This window comes from Raphanus sativus, unplaced genomic scaffold, assembly GCF_000801105.2.
Source record: "Raphanus sativus cultivar WK10039 unplaced genomic scaffold, ASM80110v3 Scaffold0052, whole genome shotgun sequence".
Lineage (NCBI taxonomy): Eukaryota > Viridiplantae > Streptophyta > Magnoliopsida > Brassicales > Brassicaceae > Raphanus > Raphanus sativus.
In genome coordinates this window covers 1-27,255 of record NW_026615375.1, presented here as the reverse complement: position 1 = coordinate 27,255, position 27,255 = coordinate 1, and the positions used below count along the sequence as shown (strand labels likewise).

The 27,255-nt window shown below is 43.7% G+C and overlaps 2 protein-coding genes across 2 annotated transcripts; both read left to right on the top strand.

Moving 5' to 3' along the window:
* Positions 1-452: 452 nt before the first annotated feature.
* On the top strand, positions 453-3,572 carry LOC130500868 (uncharacterized). The gene is made up of 3 exons (XM_056995808.1): positions 453-905; positions 1,028-3,076; positions 3,168-3,572. The coding sequence occupies exons 2-3, from the start codon at positions 1,403-1,405 to the stop codon at positions 3,552-3,554; spliced, it is 2,061 nt and encodes a 686-aa protein (XP_056851788.1). The 5' UTR covers positions 453-905; positions 1,028-1,402; the 3' UTR covers positions 3,555-3,572.
* Positions 3,573-4,931: 1,359 nt separating this feature from the next.
* LOC108834515 (uncharacterized) lies at positions 4,932-6,627 on the top strand. The gene is made up of 5 exons (XM_018607853.2): positions 4,932-5,121; positions 5,204-5,506; positions 5,604-6,008; positions 6,091-6,351; positions 6,446-6,627. The coding sequence occupies exons 1-5, from the start codon at positions 4,951-4,953 to the stop codon at positions 6,449-6,451; spliced, it is 1,146 nt and encodes a 381-aa protein (XP_018463355.2). The 5' UTR covers positions 4,932-4,950; the 3' UTR covers positions 6,452-6,627.
* Positions 6,628-27,255: the final 20,628 nt, after the last annotated feature.

The following is a 27,255-nucleotide window of genomic DNA, read 5'->3' as shown; positions in this document are numbered from 1 at the left end:
ACGGAAGTCCTAGAGACGGCCCGAAAGGGACCAAACGCGATCGGACAGTCCGCTTACGATTATCTGAGATAGATACGACGATTTACGTTTATCTTTACATAACAAGATAAATGCTAAATTTCCAGAAGGATAAATGTCAAGTTTCCCAAAGATAAATGTCAAGTTTCCCGATAAACATGAAGGCCGACAAAAATGGAAAAAGCCCGCTTCGCGGCCCAAAAGGAGAATAGACCGTCATAAGGAGGAGTATATAAAGCAGCTTGAGGAGAGAAGCAAAGGGGGCAGAGGAGAAAAATCCAAGAGAAGAAAATTGAGAGACTTAGAGAGCAGATCCGAGATTTTAGACTGAGGGAACTTAGAACTTAGGTGGTTAGACTAGCAAGGCATGACCTAGGACGTCTGGCCGCCTCTCGTTCTACCTTCATCTTGTCCCACTACAAGAAATACGGGTATTGGTAGCAGTTCACGGTAGCACGAATTCACGAACTGCTACCAAAAGTTATGCCCATATTTTTGGTAGCGTTATTTACTCGCTAGCTATATTTATCAGTAACCCGGTAAAAAAATAATTAAAAATTCAGTTAAAAAGAGTAAAGTGGTGTCGCGATGCAAAAGACCTAAGGTTTGTTTCAACCTTTTCCGCCTCTCCTTCTCTTCACTTAGAAACTATCGAAGAAAAAAAAGAATGGGGAAGCTCAATCTCGCCGATCTTTGACCAGAATCCGTACGGTACGGTGCTTTCATCGCCGGCGGACAGCTTCCCGGTGAACCCAGATTCCATTTTGTCTGATTAATTCCTTCGATAACTTAAATGTATATGATTTCTCTTTGATGAATTCGATCGTTTGATTTGTTACAGGTTTTAAAAATTTGATTTAACCGAAGATTAGGAGGAGAGAAGTCAGGTTAGAGCTAATCAGTTCTGTTTCGTATTTTGTATCGTGAGGAGAATTGATTTATGGTTTGATTGTTTTGGACCGAACGCGAATTGATTTGTGGTTCTTGTCTGTTCTCTTTTGCTTTGCAGGTTTGAGCTTTTGATTGTCCGTTTTGGAGTGAAGTGGAGTTGAAATCGGAAGGAGCTTATTGAGGTTTTTCTTTTTCACCCAATAGAAGTTGTTTCTTGTAGGTGGTAGTGAATGACTGAGTTATAGTATTTGATAGATTGGCGATTGAATAATTGATAGTTTATTGGTACTTATTTGAATAACAATGTGTCTGTTTGGTGTATGTTTGACTTATAATTTATGGCTTTGCTTGATTTTGTTGGTTTATCGGTTAGAAACTTAGGACATAAAATGGTTGAAAAGTCATGGGTTCATCTAAACAGGTATGGAAAAACAATATATATTATAGGAACTTATATTTTGTGTGTGATTAAGAGTGTTTAAATTATGCTTTCATGTCTCTAAACCGAAGAGCTGATCCTGATTATGAGAGAGGTGCATGGGAATTTGTGAGGTCAGTTGCTGCAGATTTGCGAGAGTCTGAGTTGATCATCTGCCCATGTATTGACTGTCGCAACGTAGATCGTCACTCAGCCAGTGTTATTGTGGATCATTTAGTAACTAGGGGAATGGATTTGAGTTACAAAATGAGGGAGGATTGGTATCACCATGGAGAAGTAATATCAGGGACTGACAGCAGAAGCAGTGCAAGTGAGAAGAGCAATGAGATTTTAGGGTTATACCAAGCAGCAGCGTATGTTGATGAAGAGTTTCTAAGGCATGGTGACTTAAGTGAGGTTGCTGAAGGTGAAGATAAGGCAGAAGATGAGTTTCTTGCTAAGCTAGCCGATGCAGAAACACCTCTGTATCCAAGTTGTGGTAACCACAGCAAGCTCTCTGCTATTGTTTCACTCTTTAGGATAAAGACTCAGAATGGTTGGTCTGATAGAAGCTTTGATCTGTTGCTTGAGACTTTGCCACAGATGCTACCCAAGGATAATGTCTTGCACACGTCCTTGTACGAAGTAAAGAGGTTCTTGAGATCTTTTGATATGGGTTATGAGAAGATACACGCCTGTGTGAACGACTGCTGTCTATTCAGAAAGGAGTTTGAGAAGTTAGACAAATGTCCGAAATGCAATGCATCAAGATGGAAGAGTAACTTGCGCACAGGTGATGTAAAGAAAGGTATTCCACAGAAAGTTCTTAGGTATTTTCCCATAATCCCACGTCTGAAGAGGATGTTCAGGTCAGAGGACATGTCAAAGGACTTAAGGTGGCATTTTAGTAATAAAAGCACTGATGGGAAAAGCAGACATCCGGTTGATTCTGTAACTTGGGATCAGATGAATGACAGATATCCTTCATTTGCCGCTGAAGAAAGGAATCTTCGGCTTGGGCTGTCCACTGATGGGTTCAATCCTTTCAGCATGAAGAATGTGAACTACAGTTGCTGGCCCGTTTTGCTTGTCATTTACAACCTGTCACCTGAAAAGTGTATGAAGGAGGAGAACATCATGTTGTCGTTGCTCATTCCTGGTCCAACCCAACCTGGTAACAACATTGATGTGTACTTAGAACCGCTTATAGAGGATCTTAACCACCTGTGGGAGAAAGGAGAGGTAACGTATGATGCAGTCAGCCACACGACTTTCACATTAAGAGCAATGCTTCTCTGGACCATTCAGGATTTTCCAGCATATGGTAATCTCGCAGGCTGCAAAGTAAAGGGGAAAATGGGTTGTCCAGTGTGTGGGAAAAACACAGACACGATGTGGTTGACTAACTGCAGGAAGCACGTTTATATGTCCCACCGGAAAGGTCTTCCTCCCACACATCCTTATCGAGGAAAGAAAGCTTGGTTTGATGGGAAAGCAGAGCATGGGAAAAAAGGTAGAATTCTGAGTGGTCATAACATAAGTCATATACTCAGAAACTACAAGAATGATTTTGGAAAAGTGAAAGTAACTGGAAGGAAGAGGAAGATTAATGAGACGGTTGGATCAGACTCCAATACGGATGATGAATCCAGTGATTCAGAGGAAGAGGAAGAGGAAGAAGCAGTTGATGAGGAAGAGCTATCTAGATGGAAGAAGCGGTCAGTCTTTTTCAAGTTACCTTATTGGGAGGTATGTTTCTAATCTGAAGAGATATCAGTTTTTATGACCTGTGCAGTCACCACCTTTCTTTGACACTATTATCTTTGTTTGTTTTTTATAGGATCTACCGGTAAGACACAACTTAGACGTTATGCACGTGGAAAGAAATGTTGCTGCAAGCCTTATAGCAACATTGTTGCATTGTGGAAAATCTAAAGACGGTCTTAACGCGAGGAAAGATCTAGAACTGCTTGGCATTAGGAAGGATTTACATCCTCAACCCCGTGGAAAAAGAACATACCTTCCTCCAGCTCCTTGGTCTCTGTCCAGCAAAGAGAAAAAAGTATTCTGCAAGCGGTTATCAGACTTCAGAGGTCCGGATGGTTATTGCTCAAATATATCAAGGTGTGTGAAGTTGGAAGAATCTAAGATATCAGGGTTGAAATCACATGATTACCATGTATTGATGCAACAGCTTCTTCCGGTTGCTATCAGAGGTATCAACTGAGTCTTTAAACTTTGTATTAGTCAAGATTTAGATGTCCTGATGCAACAGCTTCTCCATTTATAATTTGGACAGGGTTATTACCTAAAGGTGTTAGGATAGCTATTCGACGCCTCTGTGCTTTCTTCCATCATCTCTGTCAGCGGGTAATTGATGTAGACAAAATTACAGCAATGGAGGAGGAAATTGTGGAAACACTCTGCATGTTTGAGCGTTTTTTTCCTCCAAGTTTCTTTGATATAATGGTGCATTTGGTAGTTCATCTAGGCAGGGAAGCTCGGTTATGTGGACCAGTTCATTTCCGTTGGATGTACCCATTTGAGAGATTCATGAAGGTGCTGAAAGACTTTGTCAGAAACCTTGCAAGGCCAGAGGGTTGTATTGCTGAAGCGTATCTCGCAGAGGAATGTGTTAGGTTTTGCAGTCAGTTCTTGAAAAAAACAACAGGTTATGAGGAGAAACCTGATAGAAACGCTGAGTATGAGAGTAGCTCTATTCTTGAAGGTCGTCCAATATCTGCTGGCACTTGTTGTGTTCTTTCTGAGAAGGATATGAGCATTGTACATCTTGCTGTGATTCAGAATATGACTATCGTCGAACCTTATGTGGAGTAAGTCTTTCAAAGCTACTTTTTGTTTTGTAGTTACTGCGGGTTGTTAGTTTATTAAGTTGCTAATACTCTGTTTGAATCCTTTTGAAGCATGCATCTACAGCATCTACAAGACACTAATGAAAAATGTAGACGTGATGCAACAATATTATGGAGAATGCATTCACAGAAATTTGCTTCTTGGTTAAAAGAGCAGGTAGTTCTCATAATATGATCAACAATTTAGTTTCCTGGCTTTGGCTATACATATGTATTGACACAACATATCTTTTTATAGATACCTATTAGCTCAGACCATCACGACGAGACACTCAAATGGCTGGCCTACGGACCTCGTGTTAGCTCTAGGTCTTACACTGGTTACATAGTTAATGGTCTGCGGTTCCACACGATTTCAGTTGACAGACAAAGCCAGAACAGTGGTGTTCTATATGAGGCAACAGCTATGTGTAGATCAAGTGCAAAAGATACTTCGCAGATGGTTGACTTGGTAACATACTATGGCAGAGTGTTGGAGATTCTGCTGATCGATTACAATACATTTTACATTCCTGTATTTCGCTGTCAGTGGGCAAATATAGGTAACGGAGTCAAGGTAGAAGATGGCTTCACACTAGTGAACCTCAACCAAAGTCAAATGGCTTTGTGGTTATTGAAATTTTAATGTCTTTCCAGAAAAAGGCATCAGAGATCGAACTTGAGGGTCATGCCGATTCAACGACAACGAATCCAAAGCATGGTATGCTATCTCAGATATTGGGACCTGATCAACCTGGGCGGTTGCGGGCGATGGGCAGAGGCATTAGCATGACCAAATTGAATTGTTTACAGGTTAAGGACAGCTATATCGCTGCAATGGAACAAAAACAGGTGTACATGCAGGAACAGGTTAATGATTTACAGAAGGCCCTTCGCAGAATGAATAATCAGGGACCTGCAACTGATGTCAGTGAAAACCAGGTATGAATTGAGTTCATCTGCCTTACTCTATCTATGGAATTGTATATATGAATTGGTTTGACATTGCTTGTTCTTCATGTAGAGTGTAAATAATACCAGATCACTTCCCAAGTGTTATCTGGTTGACTGGGCTTCTGTCGATGTGAAAGTTGCTGAGGGAAGGGTGGTTTCAGCTGAAGCTGATGAGTTAGTTAATGGGATTCCTTTAGGGCCTCACGCGGTGAAGGTTTTAGTTGAAACTGCAATAAAAGCAGACACCTTTTTATGGCGCCCTGCACAGAATATGTTTACTTTGGAGGATGCAGTTGGCGAAATGATTGCATGGCATTCTGATCACTGTATTGTTGCAACAGCAGGTCTCATTCCAGAGGACAATGCTCCTAACGTTAAGTTTCTTCTCCCTCTGTAGCTGATTATGTTTTCTCTCTATACATGAGTATGATTCTGAGTCCTTTTTATCCCGTCTTTGTTGTCTTTGGCAGAGCCCCTTCACAGGTTCAGTTAACAAATGCAAACTCATGGACTATATAAAGAAGGAGGAAGTGGTTGCTGTAGGCCGATGGCAGACAAAAGAACCAAAATCATTGGTCAATGGACTCCCTCTTGGTCCTAATGCAGTAAAAGTTTATGTTGATGAGGTCCTAAACCCAACGGCATACATATGGAGGCCTACTGTAGGAAAGACAACTATGGAGGATTTTATGAACTGTTATGTAGCATGGCCTGCAAATTGCGTTGTGTTTGAATCGGATATGACAGATTCTCCTCGTCGTCAACAATCAGATTCTAAAGCAGTGAGTTCATCTTCTAAGAATCAGAAGTCTCCATTAACACCACCAGCTCCTAAGAAACCATTTACTCCAGCATCTCCTCTACGCAGATCTGAGGTACTTTCTTTTCTTCAATTAGTTGATTTGTTCTGGGATGATGCTTGAATTTTGGCTTCGATTTTGCTTTGTGTGATTCCAGCGTAACAAATTCAAGCCAAATCAAAAAATCCAGCTGCTGGATATATCTGGAAACAATGTCGTCGTCGCTGAAGGACGATGGTCTTCGAGTAATCCTGAGCATCTTGTCCACTTTCAGGCATTGGGGCTTGGTGCTTGTAGAGTCTTTGTGGATGTTGTCAAGGTGAAAGATGCAGCTGTGTGGAGGACTTCGTCGGAGATCGAGTATATGGAAGATGCACTAGGCAGCTGTCTTGCTTGGCCAGAGGATAAAATTATAACGGTGAGAGTTGTGTTTATTTTGCGTTCTTTCTCACATGTTCTCTTGCATCCGTATGAAAATGTAAAAAACTAAGGTTATATGTCTTTATTTACAGGTTTGACAAAAGACCAAAAGGAGCATGGTGACTTGGTGTTTCCTGTTTAGTTAAGTTCTTGTTCTTTGCTGTTTCAGAACATGGCTTTGTATTTCAATGACTCGTGTGTTTCTCTTTTTCATGTACTCGGTTGAAAAATTTAATCTATGTATGGTTTGGATGATTTTACTAAATTAAGACTTTATGTTATTGTGTTTGATCCATTTTATCATTTCAATTTTACAAAAGCCCAATAAACTAAATGTCCATTTGTTGGTTCAGCTAGAAAATCACTATTTTCAATTTAGGGTAATGATAGGGGTTAGGATTCTCATGTTTTTTTGTGATTAGGTTTAGAGATTTCTTTTAAGGTTTATTCCACTTATAGTTTTCAGGTCTTTTTCAAGATGCTATAACACACACTAAGACAAAATGATATGTTAATCACAAAACATATGATGTAGTTCCCCTTTCCACATTATCTTTGTTGTGAAAGTGTTAGCATATGTAGTGTTGAGTTTGAGGATTAGGGTATATTGGTGTAGTTAAAGTGTTTTGTGGTTTATATTTTGACAAATTGATGCTAAAATTAGATTTATATTTTAAAATCATGATTATAAATTTTTACAATTTTTTTACATATTTTAAAAATAATTTTAAATACCCAGAAACATAATTTCTCTTCTTTTTTTAGTAGCCATCGATTTGATATAAGATCAAAGGCCCATAATCCACCATCCATCTATCCTCGTCCTCTCTTCCTATTGGTTGATTATTTTAAGGCAAGGATTCTAATCATGTCCGTTCGTAAATGTTAATCTAACGGTTCACAATTGTTTTTGTCTTTTATCTCCTTCCTTCTCCACCGCAACCTAGGTTACAGAGTTATCTCAAACAACCGCAATTCTCTCTGTGCCACCACGAGCCCACTTTGACCCACCACTAATCACTGTCTACACATCACCATTCCATCTCAAACAACCATGAATCTCTCTTAAGCAACCTCGATTTCACTCGCTGGGTTTCCATCGAACTCATCCATATCAATAGGTCTGCGCCCTCTAACGCCTAAACCCTAGATTTAACTCATCCTTATGATTATTATACATTTCTCTAATTAAAAAGGTAACAACTCTTAACAGATCCTTAAAGATTCGAAGCCTTAGAGATCTGGGTTTGGAACTTCTTCAAAGGTCAGAGATATTCGATTTCCATTTATTCTTCTTCAAATATCATCTTCGATTTATTATTTCTTCTTCAAATTATGTGTATTGTAACCGTATAGATCTATCTAACTACTGTTAAGTTTTCATTTTAAGTTAAGATATTCATAATCAAATATCAATTACAGTTCTAACTTGTGTTAACTTTACAGTCTAGAAATCTAATGGAAGGAAGGAAGATCATCGTATGTGCTCTGCCGGCATCTGGAGTGAGACCACAACTACTCCAAAAACAAAAACCACAACAAGAAGCACTCAACACAGAACAACAACGAGGACACGGGTGGGAATGATGTGGAGGAGATAACCAGAGCAGAGTTCAGGGGCGGGAATGATGTGGAGGAGATAACCAGAGCAGAGTACAGACGCTCTCTTGGCTACTTGACACGCATTGAGGAACCTGAAGAAGACATCGACCCAATGTTCAGAAACTCGTCTCTTATGAGACACATACGACAAGCACAAGGACAGTCCTCACGAAACAAGTCTGGCCGTCATTACTAATTGTTGTTTATGTATGTTGTTTATGTATGTGTTTCTTTGCTATATGATTAATCAATTGTCAGCATCATAATGCTTTTCCCATATTTCTATTTTCGTTACAATTACTAAAAAATCTTATTTTCATTTCTCCTTTTTCCAATATTTTGCATTTCAATAACCCAAAAAATAAACAAAATTCAGTAAATCAAACCAACAAATGTGTCAATATAGAAAAAATCGTATATTCAGTGTTAGCTATGAATATAAACTTCCCAGCACGAGAAAAATGCTGTATTAAACTTTCCAATGGCTTACGTACATTGCTATTACAGGATCAAAAATACTGAGTTACAAAAACGTAATCCATGACAAAAAATAATTGTCATAAGAAAATATTTTATAGCACACAGAAACTGCCACATAAATATTTAAAATAGCTAAAACCAGTCGCTATAAATAAGTTTAATATAACAAAGCAAAAATGCTATAATATCTCTAAATTGTTACAGCACGCGAAAAACGCTACGCTAGGAGGGGGGTCTATTATAGCTGCGGCTGTCACGGCGTTCTTCGAAACGCTATGAAAACGATATGATAGCGTTTTTCGGATGCTAATAATACACATATTTGTTGTAGTGTCCGCAGACTTTTGTTCCTTTGGAAGAATCTAACAATCCTTTTACTCAGAGTTCCGCACATAGAAACCCTAGGCGTTATTCTCGACACGCCCATTTCTATGACAAACGCTCGTACTAGACGAACTCCGCCAGGCAGTTCGATCTCTTGTTCAAATCTTTCTAACTGAACTACGTCCGACTTGATCCTCGAAAGGGGTACGTAGGCAGCCTTCCTTAAGGTCCATTCTTAAATCTTAATAAAACCTTTCCGCGTTTATTTGATCACTTGTCGTTGGTTGTCGCAGAGAATCCGGACCTTCAGGGAAAGTTAAGTTTACTTAGATTTCCTCCGATTTACTTAACAAAAATCGACAGTGCGAATTTCGGTTCCCACAGTTTGGCGCTAGAAGGAGGGGGGGACGGATTACTCTTACTCTTACGGCCGCAAAACGCTTGATCAAAGCAATGTCTGGAAATATGAAAGACAAACTCACAGCTCACATCGACGCTGGTAAAACAACTTCAGCAGTGACTGCTCCTACGACCAACGCTTATGCAAACAGTTATCTAAGATTATCATCTTACGGACAAACGTCCCGAGAACGGACCATCCCAACCAAGTTCGGGTCCTATCAACCATGCACCCCCGTCCAAGTTCCTGCAACACGGTCCTCGGGTCCATGGACACAACCCCCCTCGTTTGGGATTATCGAAGAAAGACTTCGGGAAAATTCATAAAAAGACTTGGTAGTGGAGACGGATTCCTGCCTGCCGTATAAAACGGCTATGGTTAGCTTGAACACCAGTTGCCTTAACTATACGGGGAATTGAAATCCTTTCGGAAAAACCAGCGTCACATCAACGGCTTTTTCTAAAGAAAAATCGTAAAAACGTCTAAGTCCCAAGACAGCCCAAAAGGGGCCCGAATCACGGCTAAACGACCCACATACGATTTTAGGTAGGATCGAGCCCAAGGCTGATATGACGGTCTGATTACCGAGTAGATTTTCGACTGGAAATGTTTTTTAGAATTTCCCGGAAAAATAAAGACTTGTTCTCCTGGAAATCGCGGAGAAACCCCAGATTACTCGTGAAACAGAAAGCACAACTGATCGGGTTACCAATCGGCGTTTCTAATGTTAAAATTCGATAACGTTTTACGGGACACCTTTCGTAAAATAAATCCTCAAAAATATTTCACGAGACACCTTTTGCATGATTAAACTCGACAACATTTTACAAAACAGTTTCCGTAAAATTAACTCGACAACATTTTGCAAAATAACTCTCGTAAAATAAAAGGTCAACAACGTTCTAGGAAACATCTTGTTGCTGGAGGTCAAGATCGATCAAGATGAAATCGATACCTGAAAGTCCTCGGAAATACCAAGTGTTAATCAAGAAACCTTGAGAGACCGAGTGTTGATCGAGAAACCTAAAAAACCGAGAAAACGCACAAGTGACACGAGGAGCACGGTCCCGGGCGGCTAGACACAGCGTCCCGCTCTAGGCGCCCCCGGGCGGCTAGACGCAGAGTCCTGCTCTAGGCGCCCCCGGGAACTGTTCGGCGAACGCGGAAAATCCTCGCAAAACTATTCCTACGATAGTCCAATCCAATACTTTGCACCTTTCGTAAAATAATCCTAGACAATACTTCACGAGACAGCTTCTGCACGATTAAACTGGACAACATTTTACGAAACAGTTTCCGTAAAATTAACTCGACAACATTTTGTTGAAAAACTCTCGTAAAGTAAAAGCTCGGCAATATTTTACGAAATATCATTCGTAAAGAAAAACAATATCATAAGCTTCTTGACCTGACCAGTTCACTCATAGCTTGACGAAATATCAAGCCTCACTCAAGTGACGTCTTGCCAATCGTTTTCACTTGTCCGCCCACCTTAGCCTTCTTCGAGTTTCGCCTACTTCTCCTCCCTTTGCTTCAACGATTTTGCACTATTCCTTCGGGTACATGGTCGATTTAACCAACAGTACGAAGAAACGAGGATATGAACTTAGGCGAAGACCTTTGACAATGAAACGTTAGAAGACAAAGAGGAACGGACATGAGGCAATCTCGAGTAATCAATGAGACTAAGGTACGTACGACTTAGAAAATTTTATCAAGGTTCTAATTTTTTCATAGGAAAGGAATGGGAACGTCTTGTAAACTGCCGTAAAATTTAGAGAACTTAGAACCTAGGTGGATAGTCTAGCAAGCTAAGTCTTAGGCATTTTCTTCCAGTTTTGTTCTATTGTTTCTTGACTGCCTAGGCAGAACACGCAAACCGATCTAATCTCTCGAAAATCCGAGAAAAGATCGCCGCGCATCCTTGGCATACTCATTCCGCTTCCGTGAGACTAATGGCACGACGGTGAGCTACAAAATTAACGAAATAACCTTCAGTAAAACTTCATGAGTAACCTGAAGCAACTTTCGCCAAAAAAAAAACGAAGTCAAAGCGGAAACATTTCCCGTGTAAACCACGGAAACAAGGCTACTTTGACTATCTGCGATTTTCTATCTCCATGAAACCGGTCATCCATTACTTTCGTATAACAAGAACATGTTACACAAAAGCAGCATAAGGAAAAGCAAGATCGGTCTCATGCAAAACGACATCGCAATACGGAAAATTACGTCCAAGCGGGAAATAACCCAAAACTGAATCCGAACGTGTTCTTCGTCGGTTCCTTAAACTTTATTTCCTCGGATAAAATGAAACAATTTTCATGCGACCAAAGGAAACTTTATACGAAGCATCTATCGTATAACTGAAACCTAAAGTGGAAAATCGTTTCAAAAAGCCATCACCCATAACTCGGAAAACTCAGCTATGATTGGCATGTCTATCTCGACGAACTCTATTCGGCCCTCGGCCAACTACGTCTTTCCATAAAGCCCGGACCTGAATTCGGCATCACCATTAAGGACAATCGTGAACCAATATGACCTTAATGCGAAAAGGCCGTGGTCTGATCGTTTACCAACTCCTTGGTTAAACGGCTGAACACAGCCTTCACGCCAAGACAAAACAGCTGAACGATCGCCGCTCCAATCACTTAAGGGCCAAACGATAATCCACGATTTGTCATAAAACGCCGAGTGACCATTACGCGAGCAACTCTGTCGCATAGCCCAAAAGCGTAAATCATGCGATAAATTTCTCGTAATAAAATCAGTCCTAACAGCCATACGGTTAACGGAAAAATTTGAACTTAACATCGACTGATTAAGTTCTATACGCCCCGTAAACAAAGCATGAAAAGAAACACTCGTGACAAAGCTCCAAGAGTTATACGAGTCGTCCTTAAAATCCCGGAAGGCCAACACTTCTCCCTGGGTCAAATATACGCGACCCCTGGTCCTAATTCCTCGATCAAAAATTTATAACTTGCACGTCCAAACTGAAACAACAGTTTCTGACTACGGACATTCGCAAAACATCTCCAAGCCCGCGAACATTTGAAATGCGGCACAAGGGAAAATTAACTCGTACACATTTGAAACGTGTATGCTTGTATAATCCCACGTTTTCTGAAGAAACCGGATTTTCGAAACTCTTTACAAACACAGAAACCGAATTTTCGAAACTCTTCGCAAACAAACTCGCCAATCACTAAACGGCCTTAACAATGGATCCAGTATCCACCAAACAAACCATAAAACTATCGCCCCGAAACATTCCGCGATTTCTAAAAGCCCATAGTCCTTTATGGCATAAGAAAAACAAACCTCAAAGCACTGCGAGACGTCGCTTCGTGCCCGAACATCCGTTTTTCGATTAAAACCTTCATACGCCTTCTAAACGGCATCATATCGTTGTTGCTGATCACAACAAACGAACTCTAACGTCCTAAACAGACAAGCCACCTAAGGGTAGGCTCTTTTACATCCGACAAGGATCCCATAGCGCGCTATACAAAAAATCCAAATTTGGTTCAGCACTTCGTAAAGGAAGTAGCTCGATTCGTGCCCATACAAATCATATAAGCCGATACCACTTCAAGGATTTTAAAACGGTACGAATCAGGTTAAAATCACAAACAGGCAAAACGAAAGCCGATTTGTCATCGCACAGCCTCAGTCTGAGAGTAAACCTAGGTCTTGCCCTAAACCCAGCCTTGCTGGTATCTTAAACATCTCATAGGCAAAGCGTCAACGACGCGAGATCCCAAAACTTGTCTCTTCACTCAACTCTATACGTTTCCACGAATTTTCGCGTAAATCGTAAACCGCAGGAAAATCTCGCTTTGTACAAACTACGGATACGGTGATCGTCAGGGAGGCAGGAATGAGACGACAACTCACACCCTGCCCCTCTAACTTCGACAAACAGAAGTTCTAAACGCAAAATATTTTATAAACGCATACCGCGAGTTCAATACAACGCCTTAAAAAGGGCCGGGATTCAAAGCGACCAACAGCCAGTCCCGCAAATACACATCATCGCCTCTTAAACGGCCGAAACACAATCAAAATAAAAATCCCTAAAGGGATTGATAAACCTAGACGCTCCCCGGAGCATCACCTTCATCCTCAAAACTCACCCAAAGAAGGAACGGTCTCACCGTCGCCTCCATTGGTCGCACCACCGCTGCATGTCTCATATGCGCCGGCTTCGCGATTCTTGACTGCGTGGTCCTGGTCCTCCGAACCCTCCGAATCCAGGACAAGGGTGCACACGGATTTCAGACCAGCGAGAATCGAGTCGAAGTTGCGAGTCTCCGTCTCCTCGAGACTCTGAATCTTCTGTTGAAGACGACGGACTTTCGAGGACATATGTTCTTCTGTTTCTTCACATTAAGCAACTAACTCACGGTCTTCCCGACGTCACGTTGAAGATCGCCAATCAAAGGTGATGTGGATTTCCGCAATGAAATACTCTTAGCCAAAAATTTCGATTTTCAACTCATAATCTTCCGCCCGCAAGATCGTCTCCGCGTCTTATAGGCTGGGGGGCTAACTGTTGGGTCAAAAATGGTTATCTCGAAATCAACGGCTAAAAATATTTATCGTGCGCGGACTTTCCATAAAACAAGCGTCGAAAGCAAAACAAGTCGTATAGCTTAAAAACCTATGTTAAAGTCGATCGTTCTTGTTTTACACGATAAACTTTACGAGAAAACCAACTCAGATTTAGTCGTAAAACTTCGATGATACAATCAAGAAGAACCGAGAGACATTAGGTCCGTAGCTGATATGACACGACCATACGAAAGTATACGGAAGAAACGAGAAGTAATCTAAGTTTGGACAGGCCGAACGACAAGGAATCCGCCTTGAAACTTCAAAGAGCCCGTTCTCTCAAACCGTGAGGACCCAGAAAATGAGCAAGATATCAAATCGAAGCCCTCGCCGAGACGCAGGTCCCGGGCGGCTAGCCCCAGTGCTGGCTCTTGCTGCCGGGCGGCTAGCCCCCGTGCTGGTCCTGGCCGCCGGGAAACTTCAAAGAGGCCGTTCTCTCAAACCGTGAGGACCCAGAAACCGAGCAAGATATCAAATCGAAGCCCTCGCCGAGATGCAGGTGCGGGGCGGCTTGCCCCCGTGCTGGTCCTGGCCGCCGGGCGACTAGCGCCCGTGCTGGCCGTGGCCGCCGGGCGGCTAGCGCCCGTGCTGGCCGTGGCCGGCGGCGGCTAGCGCATGTGCTGGCCGTGGCCGCCGGGCGGCTAGCCCCGTACTGGCCGTGGCCGCCGGCGGCTAGCGCCCGTGTAATAACCCTCCCGAAGGGATAAAATGGTCGAGAGAGTAAAAGTCAAGATCTGGAGCCAAGCTTTTGGGAATCAGAGAGTCATGAAGAATGTTGAGTTTTGATCATTTGAAACTTGACATGGATCGGAGAAAATAGAAGAATGGTCGAGCATCAACCTTGTGGTCAAATCGCGGACGATACGGATCGATCGAGAAATTTCGGAGTACGAGAAGGTCAAGAATGGGTCGTAAGTGAAGCATGAGTTGAAGTAAGCTGCTCTACTCTTTACAGAAGAATCTTAGATTGATCAGATGGACGTTTTGGAGGCATAACATTTTTGAAGCACGACGGGATAGAAGCACGACGTTTTCGAAGCATGACGTGACTTAGCCGCTAAGTTTTTCCCGAAACTTCATATGAGCGGAATATTATTTCAGAGACATTATAAGTCGGAAGCAGGACGGGAATTAAGCAGGACGGGAAGCAAGCATGACGGGAAGCAAGCACGACGGGAAAACCCAAAATCGACCGAAAACCCTGATTTCGGTATTGTCTATTTTTCGAGGAAGCCGGAGACTCGGGAAATATTTTTCTCCAAGTTCAGAATCCTTATGGAGTCTATTATTAATATTCAGAGCATCAGAACGGGAGCGGAAAAATATTCGAGATTGATCACGGGTCGAAAATAAGCCGGGAAGGCCGAAATCGCGCAAATCGACCGGGAAGCTCGAGGTGGCTTGATCTGAGAGGCCAGGACGTGATGTTTATCCACTGAGCAGCTGAGTGTCAACCCAAGGAGGAGGTGTAGGCGTGCAGGAGCCACTCCCTTGCTGCTTGACATGTCGTAGCACGAGGTGTCTCCGTATCTGCAGTCTGCACATGCGAATCGACACCCAGGGGACTCGTGTGTCGCGATGCAAGCACTCCAGCCAGTCTGAGAGACATGTGGACGTGCTGCTGTCATCTGGCATGTGAGGGAGTCATGCTGTGTGACATATGGACGCCCGTGTGTCGCAACGCATGCAACCGGAAGCATGCGCGACGACACACAGGCGATGGAGTGGCACCATTTCAATGGTTGGCCATATCTATATAAACCCAGCTCCCCCAGCTCGTTTCATTCATTCCTCACACTCAAACATCACTCTAAAACCGTGGGTTAGAGAGAGAAAGAGAAGTAGAAAAAAGAATCAAGAGGTTTGGAGCTATTTTGAAGAAGTTAGAGCATTCTTAAGAGCTGTTACTCTACCGAAGTCCGAGAAGAATATCCAGAAGCTAGAGGAGGTTCTGTCCAAGTCCTGATTCGTCCATACCAGTCCATTCCAGATATTGAAGACGGGTTTTGGCTAGGCTCTCTCCGATCGGCACACTGCAAGAACACTGTGAGTTGGTTTGTTTGAGTTCCACTTGGAACTTAGGATAGTTGTTGCATATAGAGTAGAATGCTCACGCTGTTGCATGATAGAGTCCTTAGGGTTATTTTCTTTATAAACCGGACTCAGTTTAGCACGGGCTAAGCTGAGATATATATAAGGAATTAAGACTGAGATAAATAACCTGACTAGGACTAGGATGATTGATACAATTAAGCATGAACCGGTATAGTATGATAAATTATGGCTTAGCAGAATTGGCATTGGATTGATAGGCATGTCTTGCTTTATTTATTTCTGGGTTGAGTAGTTTTGGATTAGACTTGCCTTAGAGATATTAGGTTGTTTGCTTGGTAGTTGGCAGGTTTGTTTTGTGCAGGGTTTGTGTTGTTTCGGAGATCTTGGCCATATAGGCCGATTTCCTTGTTAGTGTTGTGTTAGTACAAGGGTCTTAAGCTGTAAGACCCGATCCCGGCCGACTAGGCCGCGGTCGACGCCTCACGTCGCTCGGTCCACTTCCTGGCCGAACCTCTTAATTTTTCGTCCTTTTATTTAAAATATCGCCTAAAGGCGAGGGCTAACTTAGACCTTAGCTAAAGACTTCCTTTGTCATTAATAGCTTAGATCAATTCAACAGATACGCAGCGGAATATTCTCTAACTTACCATTGGTCTAAAACCAATCTAACCTTTGTCTGGTCGAATTACCTTAGCCTTGGTTAGTTTACTCAACTACCAATCAGCTTAAAGGTCAATCCTAAACCGAAACCAAGTCATACGATTTTGAGGTTCAATTCCCCTAAACCATTCTATCTAGATCTATGTAAACATAGCTAGATCATACCTTGGCCACATCTACGGAGCTGGTTAGCTCATCGGACCACCATTGACTTGAACTACACTTGCTTGTGTACTGGACCACGATCACTCAATGATCTTACTTAAGGTCCTTATAATGATTCCTGCATTAAACAGCTCCCCTAGGTACTTAGTCATTCAACCAACCATCCCCACATGCATAAGTAACCTTTGAGAAGTCTTCGAACGGATAAGAGATATGCATCTGGCCCTTTTTGGCTCATGCACACTCCCTTGCCTTATAGACAATAGTACCAAGTCCTTCTTTTGGACTAACAAAGCCCATCATAATCCTAAGTCAATCAACCAACCATCCTCACATGACTTTGGATTCGATGAGTCTTCATCTGGCCTGACCGGCCTTTGGAGTTAACCCAGACAAAGATATGACTTGTTCATACCAACCGATGTATTCGTTAATCAGGTTAGTTTCGACACCTGGTTCCATTATCTATGGTCAGGTCGTCCATACTTAACCATGATCAATCCTTACACGGCATTCCTTGAACAGTCACACTTAGGCTTAGTACTTATGGTCAACGACACATAATACTGGCCATACACTTCGTCATGACTGTTAGCCAATCTCGAAGTTATCAACCCTGAGGTTGACATCTTGGATAATCACATCAATGCTCATACTCCAGCAACGTGACTATCTATACTAGTACTCGGCCATCGATCCACCGTCATGGAACATGAACCGACCCTTAGTCATGATAAGCCATCGTCTACTTAGCATGTACTGACATAACCGGCCTTCCATTGCCATCATGTGGGTCCATGCCCTACATAAGGCATATGGCGCCTATCTTACTCACCAACCCGAGGTTGATCGTAAGATATCCCACTTAGCCCTTGCGGGTAGAACCATCCATCCATTAACCATGGATCATGGTTCAGACATCAATCATGATGTATGGATTGCACTAGCCATTAAGGCCTTCGCTATTTCCTTACACTCATGTATTGACCTAACTGACAACTCACTGCCATCGTGTGAGTCCATGCCCAACACAATGCAAATGGTGTCCTTATATCAATCGAATCACTCGTACCCTTTTTGGTCTCGTTCCGTTCGTACCCTTTCGGTCCCGACCCGTTTGTATCCTTTCGGTCACGACCCGTACACATCCCATGGATCATGATACGTTCGTACCTTTTGGATCACGACACGTTCGTACCTCTTGGATCACGACACGTTCGTACCTCTTGGATCACGACATGATCGCAGATCTTGGATCACCGTACATTCGCTTTTGGATCACAATGCACCCTTTGGTCATTGGTACCGTTTGGTCCTCGTACCCTTTGATACTTGCAACCCTTGGTATCTTGTACCTTTAGGTTACTTGCATCCTTTGGTATCTCACAACCTTTGGTAACTCATGACTCTTGGCAACACGCAACCTTTGGCGACTAGTACCCCTTGATCCAATCTATTGGCTATGGTTAGCGATCAACGTAACCGACCATGACACCAGGGTCTATGACTTGGTAACATGGATAACTACCACGTTCTCCATATGCATATATATCATATAGACATAATAATATAAAGATACATAGATAGAACCACTTACAGCCGCTATAGCCCTTGCCGATTGGTCTGCTCGTCTCTCGGCTAACCGCCCTTGGACCCTTGGTCCATTGCGCCTAATTCCCATCAGGAATAGGTCTTCCTATTGGCCTTAGTGACTTGTATAAGCCACGGCCTCATATGACTCAAGCCATACTATCCATGAACCGAACAGTCCCGCATAACCGACCCATGGTCTAGTTAGCGGTTAGGGTGTGACCGGCCCAAGTCTAAGGATGAACCTTGGACTCAACCTTCACAACCTGACGTGTATAACCAGAAAGAAGAGAAGAAGATAGACTAGAAACAGATAAGGAGAAATGGTTGGGACTAATGAACCGACCAGATCCTCGGTTCGACCACAAGGGCTAACCGTAAGGTCTGATGGGACCAAAGCCCATACCATACCTTCTGAACCACGACTGGGTTCTCCAGGTTCTTCTCTCTATTCTGATCTTCCATATTGACCAGAGGTTGTTTCACAAACGATCAGAGTCGCCGGAAAACTAACCACCACTCAAACAGCCTCGGTATTGACCGGAAACTCTCTCTTTCTCTCTCTCTCTCTTTCTCTACGACTTTCTCTGAGTATTTTACTCTGGAACTGGATGAGAAAAGTGAATGGGACGAGGCCCTATTTATAGGAAATGAGGGGGTAAGTCTTGCCCCACGAACAGGCACGACTTGTACCGAAAAGGCATGACTTGGAAAACAGGTTGCACCCTTTTGTTCCCTTGCATCCCAACGCCTATCAGGCCATTATATTGGGTCAGGCTTAAGCCCAAACCATCCCCCAGGCCCCCTAGACACAGCCCACGGCCTTGCCCAAGAGCCCACCGGTCCATGGACCACATGGCTGGACCACCCAGCCCGCCACCGGCCCGGACCCGGACCATCGACCCAAAACCCGAACAGTCCGTCTAGCTGAGATGAGCTGACTCCTAGTTGACCCAGCTGAGTGAGCTAGTAGTCCAGCTAGTGGAGCTGACTTAGTACTGATCGAGCTGGAGTACACTCCACTGAGCTTCCCTGAGCTGGTCGAGCTACTCGTACACTTCGTCCAGCTACCGTCTAACTCGTTCTAGCTGTCTATTTCTTTCTCACCTTTGTTTGGCTAAGTATTTATTATACTTAACCTTGTTTTTGGACTATGGAACGCTTGCCCTTGATCACAAGGATCGGCTGGTTAGTTTCCTCGAACCATAGTCCGTCCAGACAATCCTTCCCAGATTGGGGGCGTGACAAGTCTCCCCCCTTAGGGTGGATTCGTCCTCGAATCCTGATTCATTTGTTTCCTCAGAAACAAACGGATCAAACCACTCTGGGTACTTAGCTTTCATTCTAGCTTCTGTTTCCCAAGTGATTATCTCTTAACCAACCATAGCCTTTTCAGGCTTGGTCACATTGCGATCTTAGTCCCTACTAGACTAACCCGCCAGACACTTGACTTCAGTCCATCACTGGACCTTGTCAAAAATTTGATCCTCGTCCATTTACGGATTTGATCATATTCTGGTCCTGGTCCACTCTGGGACTCGACCCTTACACCCCGACCATAGGTCCAACTCCGAATAGGTCGTGGCCTGATCCTCATCCATTACTGGACTTGATCATTTTCATCTCAACCTTAGGTCAAACTCCGACTTGGTTGTACTACGACCCGGATCCTCTCTGGGACGTGGTCGCCTTCGGCTCGGCCATCTCGGCAGGAGCCATCAGATACAGACTTTTGGATAACAGATTATCCAAAACAGAATCAAGAGTTACCATCCTTCTTTTTCATAAAGAGGACTGGTTAACTCTCATCAGATACGGACTCTTGGGCAGCAGAGCTGTCCATGGTTCTAGTTCAATCATAAATGGTTCCGGCCTAACAGTATCAGGGTAACTCCCTGTAGCGCCTGAAACACATCTCGGAACTCAGACACCAACGAATCCTCTGCAGGGTCTTTCAGACAAACAGAACAGTCGGGCTCCGTAGTGGTGATTGTGGCCAAAATGGACTCGCAACCCTGTTTCAGCATCCGTACTGCTCGGACTGCTGATACCACTACTTTTCCTAGAGCCGGACTCAGACCTTGGTACTGAATCGGGTGAAGTCCATTCTCCAATTGCACACGACCCCTATGGCAAACGAGAGTGGCCCGATACCTTCCCAATCAGTCCATACCTAGGATCACCTCGTGATTCTTTAGGCGGACACAAACAGATTCACAGGGAAATCTCTTCCCTGAATTGACACTGGGATATTTGACATATTGCCCAGTGAATGCATCACTTGCCCTCCGGCTGCATTCACTATCACCGAAGTATCCCCAGCGTCCAGACAGAACAGACCCTTTCCGACCAGTTCCGGACTCACAAAACTATGTGTAGCCCCTGTGTCGAAAAGTACGTGTGTTTCCACACCACATATCATTAAGGTTTTCAGATGAGTAGGATCTTGGTTTGATTACACATTTGGAAAATGTCCCATACCATTCTCCAAAGCGTCTTACTTTTGCGAATGCTCACACCATTCACAAGAGCAATGTTAATATACCTCAATCCCCATCATGCTAAGATACTTAATATCATGTTCTTCCATTGATTGGAACAAACATCATGAGTTTCCTCATTATTTCCTTGGACGGATTAAGATTGGAATGGGTTCATTCCATCCAACTCGATATAAGGGAACCTATCTTGACTTATACGAGTCATATCTGATCCATCTGACCAAAACTCCACTCGTGTAGTCATGTAGTGTATCCCTTAAATCAGCTTTAACATCGCATATGCTTACTCGTTATGAATGGCCAGCAAAGGATAACATTTAACATCAGTAGAGTGCTGCACGTTTATTTGAACCTAAGCCACTCTCTGGTCCATGTTACTCCCCTTGTCCAGGTCATCCATAAACAAGTCTTGCATTGCTTCCATCCCTCCAATCCATATTTTACTTCTAAATAACTAGATCGACCAACCTTTCTGTTTTTAGGATCTTGCCCTCGGAGAGTCATCTTGGCTAAGCTGGCTCGTCTTGGAACTTCTCTGTTCACAAGAATGATACACCTTACCTCAGCTCTCTCTTGGCTCACCCCAACTAAGGTTTCTTAGTCATCATAGTTTTCAGAAATAATTTTTTGGTTTGGAACTCAACATCTTTGAGCGCTGTCCTAAACAGAATCAAGCATGCTCTGATACCAACTTGTAAGACCCGATCCCGGCCGACTAGGCCGCGGTCGACGCCTCACGTCGCTCGGTCCACTTCCTGGCCGAACCTCTTAATTTTTCGTCCTTTTATTTAAAATATCGCCTAAAGGCGAGGGCTAACTTAGACCTTAGCTAAAGACTTCCTTTGTCATTAATAGCTTAGATCAATTCAACAGATACGCAGCGGAATATTCTCTAACTTACCATTGGTCTAAAACCAATCTAACCTTTGTCTGGTCGAATTACCTTAGCCTTGGTTAGTTTACTCAACTACCAATCAGCTTAAAGGTCAATCCTAAACCGAAACCAAGTCATACGATTTTGAGGTTCAATTCCCCTAAACCATTCTATCTAGATCTATGCAAACATAGCTAGATCATACCTTGGCCACATCTACGGAGCTGGTTAGCTCATCGGACCACCATTGACTTGAACTACACTTGCTTGTGTACTGGACCACGATCACTCAATGATCTTACTTAAGGTCCTTATAATGATTCCTGCATTAAACAGCTCCCCTAGGTACTTAGTCATTCAACCAACCATCCCCACATGCATAAGTAACCTTTGAGAAGTCTTCGAACGGATAAGAGATATGCATCTGGCCCTTTTTGGCTCATGCACACTCCCTTGCCTTATAGGCAATAGTACCAAGTCCTTCTTTTGGACTAACAAAGCCCATCATAATCCTAAGTCAATCAACCAACCATCCTCACATGACTTTGGATTCGATGAGTCTTCATCTGGCCTGACCGGCCTTGGGAGTTAACCCAGACAAAGATATGACTTGTTCATACCAACCGATGTATTCGTTAATCAGGTTAGTTTCGACACCTGGTTCCATTATCTATGGTCAGGTCGTCCATACTTAACCATGATCAATCCTTACACGGCATTCCTTGAACAGTCACACTTAGGCTTAGTACTTATGGTCAACGACACATAATACTGGCCATACACTTCGTCATGACTGTTAGCCAATCTCGAAGTTATCAACCCTGAGGTTGACATCTTGGATAATCACATCAATGCTCATACTCCAGCAACGTAACTATCTGTACTAGTACTCGGCCATCGATCCACCGTCATGGAACATGAACCGACCCTTAGTCATGATAAGCCATCGTCTACTTAGCATGTACTGACATAACCGGCCTTCCATTGCCATCATGTGGGTCCATGCCCTACATAAGGCATATGGCGCCTATCTTACTCACCAACCCGAGGTTGATCGTAAGATATCCCACTTAGCCCTTGCGGGTAGAACCATCCATCCATTAACCATGGATCATGGTTCAGACATCAATCATGATGTATGGATTGCACTAGCCATTAAGGCCTTCGCTATTTCCTTACACTCATGTATTGACCTAACTGACAACTCACTGCCATCGTGTGAGTCCATGCCCAACACAATGCAAATGGTGTCCTTATATCAATCGAATCACTCGTACCCTTTTTGGTCTCGTTCCGTTCGTACCCTTTCGGTCCCGACCCGTTTGTATCCTTTCGGTCACGACCCGTACACATCCCATGGATCATGATACGTTCGTACCTTTTGGATCACGACACGTTCGTACCTCTTGGATCACGACACGTTCGTACCTCTTGGATCACGACATGATCGCAGATCTTGGATCACCGTACATTCGCTTTTGGATCACAATGCACCCTTTGGTCATTGGTACCGTTTGGTCCTCGTACCCTTTGATACTTGCAACCCTTGGTATCTTGTACCTTTAGGTTACTTGCATCCTTTGGTATCTCACAACCTTTGGTAACTCATGACTCTTGGCAACACGCAACCTTTGGCGACTAGTACCCTTGATCCAATCTATTGGCTATGGTTAGCGATCAACGTAACCGACCATGACACCAGGGTCTATGACTTGGTAACATGGATAACTACCACGTTCTCCATATGCATATATATCATATAGACATAATAATATAAAGATACATAGATAGAACCACTTACAGCCGCTATAGCCCTTGCCGATTGGTCTGCTCGTCTCTCGGCTAACCGCCCTTGGACCCTTGGTCCATTGCGCCTAATTCCCATCAGGAATAGGTCTTCCTATTGGCCTTAGTGACTTGTATAAGCCACGGCCTCATATGACTCAAGCCATACTATCCATGAACCGAACAGTCCCGCATAACCGACCCATGGTCTAGTTAGCGGTTAGGGTGTGACCGGCCCAAGTCTAAGGATGAACCTTGGACTCAACCTTCACAACCTGACGTGTATAACCAGAAAGAAGAGAAGAAGATAGACTAGAAACAGATAAGGAGAAATGGTTGGGACTAATGAACCGACCAGATCCTCGGTTCGACCACAAGGGCTAACCGTAAGGTCTGATGGGACCAAAGCCCATACCATACCTTCTGAACCACGACTGGGTTCTCCAGGTTCTTCTCTCTATTCTGATCTTCCATATTGACCAGAGGTTGTTTCACAAACGATCAGAGTCGCCGGAAAACTAACCACCACTCAAACAGCCTCGGTATTGACCGGAAACTCTCTCTCTTTCTCTCTCTCTCTCTTTCTCTACGACTTTCTCTGAGTATTTTACTCTGGAACTGGATGAGAAAAGTGAATGGGACGAGCCCTATTTATAGGAAATGAGGGGGTAAGTCTTGCCCCACGAACAGGCACGACTTGTACCGAAAAGGCATGACTTGGAAAACAGGTTGCACCCTTTGTTCCCTTGCATCCCAACGCCTATCAGGCCATTATATTGGGTCAGGCTTAAGCCCAAACCATCCCCCAGGCCCCCTAGACACAGCCCACGGCCTTGCCCAAGAGCCCACCGGTCCATGGACCACATGGCTGGACCACCCAGCCCGCCACCGGCCCGGACCCGGACCATCGACCCGAAACGCCGAACAGTCCGTCTAGCTGAGATGAGCTGACTCCTAGCTGACCCAGCTGAGTGAGCTAGTAGTCCAGCTAGTGGAGCTGACTTAGTACTGATCGAGCTGGAGTACACTCCACTGAGCTTCCCTGAGCTGGTCGAGCTACTCGTACACTTCGTCCAGCTACCGTCTAACTCGTTCTAGCTGTCTATTTTCTTTCTCACCTTTGTTTGGCTAAGTATTTATTATACTTAACCTTGTTTTGGACTATGGAACGCTTGCCTTGATCACAAGGATCGGCTGGTTAGTTTCCTCGAACCATAGTCCGTCCAGACAATCCTTCCCAGATTGGGGGCGTGACATAAGCCATATAGGCTGGACTTCTAGTACTGGTAGTGAGTGTTGTAGACTCCTTAGTGTTGTTGAGTGTTGTGTAGGAGTCTTGTCCTTAGGTCTTCCTATTAGGGATTATTGTGTAGTGTTTGTTTGGCCGACAGTATGTGCGTAACCCGCCCATACTAGGCTTGTATAGTGTAGAACCCCGTGTAAAAAAAAAATATATTATAATAAAGATTGGAGTTTGAGGTCAAGCTTTTGAGAATCAAGAATGATGAAGAATGTTGAGTTTTGATCATTTCAAACTTAACATGGTTCAGAGAAAATGGAAGATTGGTCGAGCATCTGTTTTAAGTCGAGCCGCGGGCGATAAGGATCGATCGGCAAGTTTTGAAGTACAAGTGGTCGAAGAATTGATCGTGGGAGAAGCCATAAGACAGATAAGCTGCTCTACCATTGATAGAAGTTTCTTAGATTGATCAGACGGATGGTTTGGGAGCATACATTTTTGGAAGCACGACGTTTTAGAAGCACGACGTTTTTGAAGCCGACTTTTCTTTAACCACTAAGTTTTCCCGGGAAATCTTCGTATCCTAAATTATCACTCTGGAGACATAATGAAGCAGGACGGGAATTAAGCAGGACGGGAAGTAAGCACGACGGGATCGAAGCATGACGGGAAAACCCGAAATCGACCAAAAACCCTGATTTCGGTATTATCGAAATTTTTCGAGGAAGCCGGAGATTCGGGAAATATTTTCCATCAAGGTCAGAATTCTTATGGAGTATTTTAAAATATTCAGCGCATCAGAACGGGCATAGAAAAAATATTCGGGATCATCGCGGGACGAAAATTCACCGAAAAGGTCGAAACGGTCGAATTGACCGAGAAGCTCGAGGTGGCCTTATCTGAGAGATAAGGCGTGATGTAACCTGCCTGGCATGGTATGTGGCAAGGGAAGCAGGAGGTGTTGAAGCCCAGGAGAGCACAGCATGCTGAGTGACACCCAGAAGCACGAGGTGCCGCGATACCTGCGATCGGAGCATGCTGAGCGACATGTGTGCGCTGAGTGTCAGTCTGGATGAGGTCAGAATGTGGATCAGACACATGGGAAGGTGTGGTTTCACCCTGCAGGAAGCTATGGTCGTGCCATCAGACATGTGGAGCACGAGGTGCCGCGACGCATGCGTCCGGAGGCATGCGAAGCGACACACGGGCTGCCACGGCCTGTTTGTGATTGGTTGCTGCAACCTATATATACCCACGACCCTCAGCTTATTTCATCACATTCAGACAAGTTTAAACTCAGAGAAAACGTGAGAGAGAAAGCTAGAGAGAGAAAGTTCGAGTTCGATCATTTTCGAGTCTTTTTCGGCAGTTTTTGAGAGTTATCGAGAAAAGTTACTCTGCGCGATTTGGAGTCAGCTACTACAGAAGCTCTGCTTGAGTGAAGATCAGTCCAGAACGTGGAACTACTTGTGAAGGTCAGAAGAAAGGGTTCGGATCGCTGAAGTCGGGTTTGGGGTCGATGGCCACGGTCAACCGAAAACTGTGAGTTATAGTCAATTGTTTGCTAAGCTGCTTTCATGCAGGTTCCTGTTACTTGGAGGTTGGATCATGCAGGAGGCCAGGTCTAAAACTGAGTAACGGTTGATTAGTTTATAGTTGAGATTGTATTGTTGATTAATGCTTAGTTATTGCTGAGAATCGTAGTAGCATGCTAACGGTTAGGTTGTTTGTGTTAGCGATTGCTGATGCTTGAGATATATCGCTAGGTTGTGGATAGTTAGATATTCTGGATTAGTCTTTATGCTATATTCTTTGGAATGTGTTTGATTGTGGTTGTTGTGATTATATTGCTGAAACCTCGGTTATTTACCGGGTTATGTATTGTTTATATATTGGCCGACAGCATTGTGTAAACCCACATTGCTAGGCGTATATAGGGTGAGTTAGTGTTCCTTCAGACCTCGTATTTGGCGAGTTTAAGGAAACCCCTTATTCGCTGGATCGGGAAGACTCAGAGAGACGGGGTCATGGCCTATGGCTGAGTGTTACACCGACGGGTGTAACGTGGCAGTGACCGAAGGACTGTGGGCTGTCGCTCGGGTGACCCGAATGACTGTGGGCCGCGGTCGGTTTGAAAGTTCCTTCTTCTGCCTCTTGGTAGGAAGATAGGATATTGCGATAGTGAAGGAGGAACCTAACGTCACCAGGGCCCGAGTTAGATATATATTATATAGTGTAAAGGGATTGGTAACCCTGGTTAAGTTTTATTGACTATCTTATAGTATCGATATTTTTACTCGTATTATTCTCTGCTGCGGATTTCAGATATTTTGATATGCGTATATTAGTATCATTATTTCTTGGGTTGTGCTATTAGGTGAACCTCTCGTTTTAGATTGTTTGGGGTTGGATAGCGAGGGGTTGTATTTGTTAGTGGGGATTGTAACTCACTGAGTAATGCTAGATTACTCATCCTCACTCGTTGTTGTTTTCAGGTGACCAGTAGTGTTGATAGAGGAAGCGGGAAGTTAGGCCGGCTGGTGTAGATTTTGCATTTCTTTTTGCTTGCGACGTTTTCAGACTATAAGTATGTATCTTTTCTGGCA

Bases quoted from the DNA above. Each gene is read 5' to 3' on its own strand.
- LOC130500868 (XM_056995808.1), top strand. From the start codon at position 1,403: ATGTCTCTAAACCGAAGAGCTGATCCTGATTATGAGAGAGGTGCATGG. The intron at 3,077-3,167 runs GTATGTTTCTAA...TGTTTTTTATAG, and splicing joins TCAAGTTACCTTATTGGGAG to GATCTACCGGTAAGACACAA.
- LOC108834515 (XM_018607853.2), top strand. From the start codon at position 4,951: ATGGGCAGAGGCATTAGCATGACCAAATTGAATTGTTTACAGGTTAAG. The intron at 5,122-5,203 runs GTATGAATTGAG...TTCTTCATGTAG, and splicing joins CTGATGTCAGTGAAAACCAG to AGTGTAAATAATACCAGATC. The intron at 5,507-5,603 runs GTTAAGTTTCTT...TGTCTTTGGCAG, and splicing joins CAGAGGACAATGCTCCTAAC to AGCCCCTTCACAGGTTCAGT.